Genomic DNA, 7472 nt, shown 5'->3' with positions numbered 1-7472 from the left:
GCACAAATTTCATCTCTACGCCCTAAAGATAGGGCAGGTAAGTATGGAAGCCCAAAATACTACCCAAAAATAAGTATCCCGTAAGTCATTATAACAAGAAATGTTGTCGAAATGATGACTCAGTATCACAAAACAAAAAGTTAGTATTTCAAAATAATGAGAAATGCAAGTTTCTCATTATTTTGAGACATTTGTTAATTGTTTTGACAAATTTTCTCATTAAAATTTCTGAGAAATGTTCACATTATTTTGACATAAATGATTATTTTGAGACATTTTCTCATTATAAGAACTTAAAGGATGTTTATTTTCTCATTACATTGGTGGCATTGAGCTTCCATAGGGTAAGGCCATTTTAATATTTACCAAGGACTTGTTAAAACCAAGTAATAGAACCAATCAGAATGCACATCACACTGCATTCGTCACACAGCTCATAACATGAGAGGGGCTGTACACACATGGTGCACACTGTGCACGTGAAGGGAGAACAATGACATCACAGCTCCTGTCAATCAATGAATCAATATCATTCAGAATACTGTCAGAGGCCCATTCATTCATCGATAAAGGCAACAGGACTTCTTCTCTTCCACCGTCAGTCTTCTCTTTCTGCATTCATCACACTTCTGTTACCAGAAAAGTAAATATTCATCTGCACAGACGTCACAGGACACATAGAAGTTCGTTCAATATCAGAATACTGTTGGAGGTCAGGAGTTTGGCTGCTCCCATAACATGTGCAAAAACCTGTTTTTGTAAAGAGTGGAGGCCACTTGGGGTCGCTGTTTCACTCTGTTACAGGCATCACTAGTCAAAAGTCAAGTCCCACTGGCACAGCAGTCACGCTACACATCCATGATCCATATTAAGGCTGGGCAAAAGGGCAAGAAGAGGTGGCACAGTCACTTGGCTGGTGAGACTAGAGTCAAAGTGGAGCTCTTCAAGTGCCTCATCCAGCCTCCTCATCTACGCCCCATCAGTTCACATCAGGTCCATGCCCGGTACTGTCCTGGATTAGTGGTGTAAGGGCAAACAGCTGGGTCACAGCAGTCCAAGGTCACAGTGTGACCTTGCTGAGTCTGAGCGACAGACTCGAGCGGTGCTGGGCGCGAGGGAGCGTGGAGCTACACCGGCTTCGTAGCTGGACTGTCCGACTTGTTGAACCTCGCACCCGCAGCAAGAAGTCGAAGTTAGCTGAGGTGTTCATGGCGTAGAAGACATTGGCGTTGTCTGGGATCACCAGTTCTGGTAGGGGGGAGGAGAAAAAGCAGAAATTATGAGTTTAAGCTCTTACTGTTAGTGCTATTTATACAACTTAAACCAGAAATACATGAGTCATTGTGTCTCATTAAGTCTGAAAAACAGCTGATGAGTGGAAAAACTGCAATAATTAAAATGCTGAATTGCAAAAGATGTTTCATCATAGTTCTTATGTACTGCAACATCTTCTGATTACTGTAAATATCTGACTGTATGCCTTGGAATAATACTATCTGAGAAATATTATTTGAGACAAATTAGTCTTTTATTACTTTTTTTGAGAGCACACAGGATGTTCCATGAAAATAAAAATAATGAGGCTCAATTTAAAAGTAGAGTCATGTTGTTGTTTTTTTTACCTCTCTCCTCAGAGATGACTTGTACCAGCTCGTATCCCTCGTCTGGCTCCACCTCCAAGTTGTGCTTCGCCATGGCTCTAGAGATTACAGCTGGAGTCTTGTCTTGATTGGTCAACTATTTGGGGGAACAGACAAAAAATTATTCATACAGGATTTCACATATATTAAGTAAAATGCAAACACAGAACATCACCCAGGAACACAATCACTAGGGTTGGGTATGGAGAACCGATTCTGAAGAATCATCAATTACAAAATTGTGATTTCAAAGGAATCATTCTGATATTTTAATTTTGATTCTGCTCATCAATTCCTAAACAGAAGCCAAATTGGAATTATTTCAAACAATACACAACCCCATCAATCACACATCTTTACTTACCAGTATGCTCTTATAGAGATTGCCGTTGCCGTGCTCCAGACTGACTCGTATGATGCATGAGTCTTGTGCCTGGGTGTTATAAGCCGGGGTTTGACTCGGCGAGCTGGGGCTCAAGGGTGTGAGGGAGACAGACCGTCTGTGGGTGCAGGGGGGACCGGGGGGTGAGGGACATGCAGGAGTCATGGAGACACTGGCTGTCGACGAGCTGGTGTCCATGGAGTGGAGTGAAGTACAAGAGGAGGATTCTGATAGCTGAGGAGACACATAACCAGAGGTTACACACAGGGACATGAAATCTGATCATTTTCTCAATCACATTTTCACAATCTGATAATTAATTTGCAGCTATTTGAGGCGAGAGGGAGAAAGACTTTGAAGTACGGAGACAAAGTGACACCTAGAAGTCTAGATGAACTGATGAGCATTTTGACTAAAGGACTGTATGAAAATGACTAAGGTGGAGGGGGACATGAGAAGGGGGAGCACCATGTATGAGTTTTTCCTGAATAGGAGTTTTTGTAAATTAAAAAAAAAGTTTTTCCCAATTAAAAAACATTAAATATTTTCACCTAAAAGATGGCTTTTGTGTGCTACATGAGAAGTAAATGTGCGTTCTGTCATTTTCAGACACATCAAGGCTTTGTTTTTAAAATCCTATCAATCATCATTTCAGTCCTGAGAATCAAAATAGACATAGACCTTTAGTAATTCATTTTTTAACATTTCCTTGCAGAGATTATTTTCTGCTGCATTCATGCAGCTTCCACATTCACTTTATTCTGCACAGAAAGTAGAACTACAGTAAAGTTAAATCTGTCAAATAATGTTAAATGTGGTGACAACTCTTTGTTCAAAAATAAAAAAAATGCTGGCAATGATTCAGTAAGCAGTGCATGTAATTTTGTTGGTTTATATTCAATTTTGTGGCTAAGCAAAATTTTCCCATTAACATATAATGGATCAAATTGTACAGTATCTTATTTTTTGTACAGAGCAACACTACTGATAAGCTACAAAAAATAACAGACCTGTCCTTTAAAAAAAGTGAATCCCCTCTCCTCACACCAATAATTTTCACACAGTCCCTAAATATGACCAAAACTAACACGCTTTCTTTAGTGTCAGTGTAATGACCCACCTTGTTCTGCTGGGAGTCGGAGGCGTGAGTGGGGGTGAGACCCTCGCTGTCTGATGGGCTGCTGGAGTCACTGGAGGACACGCTGACTGAGTCCATGCTCTCACCTGAGCTGCCAGTAGGGGGCGAGCGCGGCGTCTCTCTGACTGGAGAGCTGGCTGCATTACTGTCTGTTCCAAGAAACAGCCTGAGAAAGAAGAGGAAGTCACTTATTAGATAATAAAATAAATCACAGCAACACAGTACTTGAATATGATACTGTCACAGGATATCTCTAATGTCAAAAGTCTTCGCCAAAGAATGGTGTTCTTTACTTAATTTGATTAAAAGTAGACCCTCATCCATTAGGTTATATTAATATCTATATTATGGAAGCACTCACAGGCTGAGTCTCTTCACCATACTCTTTCGAGGTTTGGGTGAGGTTGGACTGCTGTCACCAAGACCTTCAATCTCACAGGACAAGGCATAGCTGCAAGAGAGAACAGCGATAATAAATCTTAAACATCATAAAAAACAAATCATGTCCCTGCTGGTCTACAGAACCATGAATTCTGAGAAAGAGTGAGGGAAAGAAAGTCAGAGAGTGCAACACAATAGATCAGTAGGGAGTGACATGACTGAAGAACAGCAGGGAGAAGCAAGAAAAAGGCACAGAAAGAAGCTTCTATTGTGTTTGTTTTTGACAATAGCTTCAACAGACCATGACCTCATGCACTAATTTGCTTGTTATCTAAGGGATAACGGTGCAAAGAAGAAAGAAGAAGGTATTCCAAGAAAAGCTTCGGTACCTCTCCTCCTCGCTGAGCTGAGTCTGGCTCTTAAACCAGCGCAGGAAAGTCGCCTCTGGAGTCAGACAGTAGCTGTTACAGGCCGACTGCAGCAGCTTAATCTGAGCAATCACCTCAAACTCCTGCAAGGACAGAGAGAAAGAGACCAAAGTTAGATCTGTCAGCTCATCATGTGATCATTGTCATGGTGTTATCAAGTCAGAGGAGGCTGCATGCAGCTCCACTCACCCTGCGTCTCTTCTCAAAGTTGATCAGGCCACCCTGCGGAGGACACAAAGAGCACGCTGTCAGACCCTGGACATCACATACCAGTGGCTGCTTAGACAAACAGCATTAGGTGCACCACTCTAAAAATGGGCCGACAAAATTCCTCACGCACTCATGGAAACTTACGCCCCGCTTTCTGACAGCGGTTACACAGACACACTCTCAGATCTGTGGAGGTGCGTAAACTCGCAGACAGATGCTCTCAAACATCCAAACACACACACACACACATTCGGCAGGTGTCAAGGATTTTTTCTTACCTCTACTAGATCAGGCAGAGCCGTATCCAACATGGTGAGGTCAGTTAGAAAAGTCCCCAAGTACGGTATTGTTCCCTGCATCGCTCCCTGTGGAGGAACACAGCTTTTTGTTACATCTAGTTTAAATAAATATTTTAAGGGATAGTTTGGAATATTTGAAGTGGGGCTGGATGAGGTATTTATCAATACTCTTTACTTTGCTGTCAGACAGCCTTTTCTGATGGGAAACCACCAACGGGAAGCCAAATATATCTCTCGCTCTCTCTAATTTTACCATGCAGATTACAAGAGTTGTTGGTCTACCGCTGCCTTGATCTGTTAGTTTGTTGGTGTTATTGTGTGATGTCTGTCTTTTACAAGGGCAGGATAACACACAATAACACTAACAAACTACCGGACTGAAACAGTGGCAGACCAGCAACCCCTGTGTTCTGTGAGCTCAAATTAAACTGATTTCACCTAAGGAATTTGGTTGTTTTGGACAGAGTGATATTTGGCTTGTATAATGGTGGTTTCCCATCAGTACAGGCTGTGTGATGTAAAGTAAAGCAGTGAAAATATTCTAAATATACTGCACACTTAAATTCATACTAATTGTCTAAAATACCTTTTGTCACTGGCCCTGTCCACAGCAGTACATTGATTAGCTTTCATGCTGGTGCTGCCTGAGGGCGTGCCGACCAACATCTACTCTTGCTAGTACACTGACTACGAAGAAGTACCTCGTACAACTCCACATCAATTCATCCAAACTATCCCTTTAAGGATGCCACAATAAAGTCAGACTAATTTACAGTGTGGTCCTCATGGTTTATAGATGCCAGTGTGGGTTTTGTGAAATAAAACACAGGCTTAATGAAAGTACAACACATAGTGCACTGAGTAAACAAAGCTAAGCATGTGGCTTCATCGCACTGGAAATGCTAGAACTCACTTTACAGCACATTGCATTAGAGGAATGTGTTGTTTCAAATTAAAGAGCTCTGTTTTGGCACTGTTTGAAAAAAGATCCATTGGTCTGGTATTTTTTGCAGACGCTCTTAGTTAATCTCACCATTTCCTTCTGCAGCTGCAGCCTCTTGTGAGTGCGTTTCTGGTGCTCCTTGGCACAACTCTCCAGACTGGCAAACTTTGAAGTGCCTTCCTGTAGAGCAAACAAACAAAAATAGAGCTTCAGTCCTTGAGATTGGAACCAGTGAAGGAAGGCATGTTTTTTAGGATTTCCAGGTGAAATGTGTGACATTTTTACAGCACATTTGTTTAGGCCTGCAGGCAAAATCCAGCCCAGCACCTCTTTTTATGTGACTGAACAGAACTTGCAAATAAAATAATTTGCGCAACAATTCTATGTACAGTCCATAAACTACATTCACACATCCCTCAGATATGCAATAAATGTTGATGTCTGAACTCACCCTCATGAGGAGCTCTCTGCTGGTCAGGTAGTTGTTGTGATCGGAGAAAATGTCTGACAGTTCCTCGAATGTCTGCATGCTGTCTCTGAGAAGAGCACAGATTCATGTTAGTTAATGGTAATGAACATAATTAGCTAAAATGCATGTGCAAAATACAATCTGCGAGATGCTGTTGAATTCTGCCGAAGGGCTGATTCTTCTATCAGGACCTGCTGAGATTATCTGCATAGCTGAGAGATTGGAGGCTTACTTGTGCACACAGGCCCATGCCCTTTTCAGCCTGTACAGCGGGTTGGACTGCAGTGCAGAGACGATGGCTCGCAGAGACGAGAAGTTTTTACGTATTCGACACTCCTGTTTGGGAGACAGTTAACAAAGGGACGGTCATAACAAGACACATTTTTGTGGTAGGTTTATAGATCATTTTGTTTGTGTTTCTGCCAACCTGAGCGATGTCTATCCAGCGCTGGATGACCCGCGCTCTGACGTGCGGCCTGATCTGTCTGTGCTTCAACACCGTGCTGACCACGCAGGCCGCCACAGCGTTAAACTGCGTGATGGTAGCACGGATGGTGGGGGCGCTGTGCTTGTTGTGCTTCTTATCCCTCTGGGACCAGATAGAGCCCAGGCAGTGGTGAGGTACGACCTTTTTAAACAGCAGCTAGAGTAAAAAGCAGGCTAATGTTAGTATAACAACATCGAAGAAACATCACAGGGGTGTAACCTGTGCGACTTCCAATCCTGCCCTGTTTCCATCTAATTTTCCTCCACTTACCGCATCCATGTAGGTCAGCTGCTCCGCCACCAGATCAGCCTCGAAAGACAGGAAGTCCTCCTGGACCTCTATCTCCACTTCCTCCTCCTCCCCAAGGCAAAAAGAACTGTTGCCTTGGAAACCAGCTGAAAGCAGGCAAACACAGACTATTTGACTCCGAAGAAATCTGATGCCCAAATTACAGAGCGTCATTTTGCATCTGGTTGAGAATAGTCACATGGTAGCTATTTGACTGTTTATACTCAGTCCCCTAGTTGGGTTGTAAAGATTTACAAAGTCTCTACAGTGAGATTGTGGTGAAAGATTAGGTCTTTCTTTTTTATTAGTTTTGCACATGTAAATAGTCACATTACAGATGTAAATAGTCCCACTGGCTATTTACACACACACAGCATTGTTGGCTATGGACACCTTGGTGCTTGTCTCTTCCATGGTAAGTTATCTACCTCAGTTGTCAATAAGCAGATATTTATAACCCAGGTGCAGACAGCATTGTCGGCTAATGACACCGGGGTGCTTCTAGCATCTAACTACAAAAAAAAAACAAGACTGCACAGAACAAATAATTGCATGTTAAGTAATAGTTTGGATTTAGAGTTAATTACCATCAGTGTCCTCCATGCTGGCCTGACTCTGCAGCTGCTCCAACAGACCCTCTGCCCGTCTCAGAGCCTCTGAGCCTGGCAGGGCCCGGCGCAGGTAGTCCATCAGCCTGTGGAGACAGGGGTAGTCAGGAGGCTCCTGGAAGTCTTCAGGACACTGATCGAGCCAGGCGCGCAGGATAGAGGCCAAGGCACTGTAGAGACAGCAGCGAAAGATGTGAGG

At 42.9% G+C, this 7472-nt stretch overlaps 1 protein-coding gene across 2 annotated transcripts in view; it reads right to left on the bottom strand.

Moving 5' to 3' along the window:
* Positions 1-956: 956 nt before the first annotated feature.
* Positions 957-7472, bottom strand: part of rgl1 (ral guanine nucleotide dissociation stimulator-like 1) — a 31376-nt gene continuing 24860 nt past the window's right edge. For both annotated transcript variants that reach the window (XM_084722979.1, XM_084722980.1), the window contains exons 5-18: positions 7253-7443; positions 6648-6772; positions 6318-6533; positions 6123-6226; positions 5873-5957; positions 5512-5601; positions 4458-4544; positions 4159-4191; positions 3931-4052; positions 3522-3611; positions 3143-3326; positions 2005-2256; positions 1623-1737; positions 957-1248 (exon numbers count right to left, since the gene is read on the bottom strand). In XM_084722979.1, the coding sequence (XP_084579105.1) occupies positions 1061-1248; positions 1623-1737; positions 2005-2256; positions 3143-3326; positions 3522-3611; positions 3931-4052; positions 4159-4191; positions 4458-4544; positions 5512-5601; positions 5873-5957; positions 6123-6226; positions 6318-6533; positions 6648-6772; positions 7253-7443 (1882 nt within the window). In that variant the 3' untranslated portion in view covers positions 957-1060. The remainder of the gene's footprint in view (positions 1249-1622; positions 1738-2004; positions 2257-3142; positions 3327-3521; positions 3612-3930; positions 4053-4158; positions 4192-4457; positions 4545-5511; positions 5602-5872; positions 5958-6122; positions 6227-6317; positions 6534-6647; positions 6773-7252; positions 7444-7472) is intronic.

This window comes from Lutjanus erythropterus, chromosome 7 (assembly GCF_056507025.1).
Source record: "Lutjanus erythropterus isolate fLutEry1 chromosome 7, fLutEry1.hap2, whole genome shotgun sequence".
Taxonomy (NCBI): Eukaryota; Metazoa; Chordata; class Actinopteri; order Lutjaniformes; family Lutjanidae; genus Lutjanus; species Lutjanus erythropterus.
Note: the sequence above shows the minus strand (reverse complement) of the source record. Positions and strands in the feature narration are given on the sequence as shown.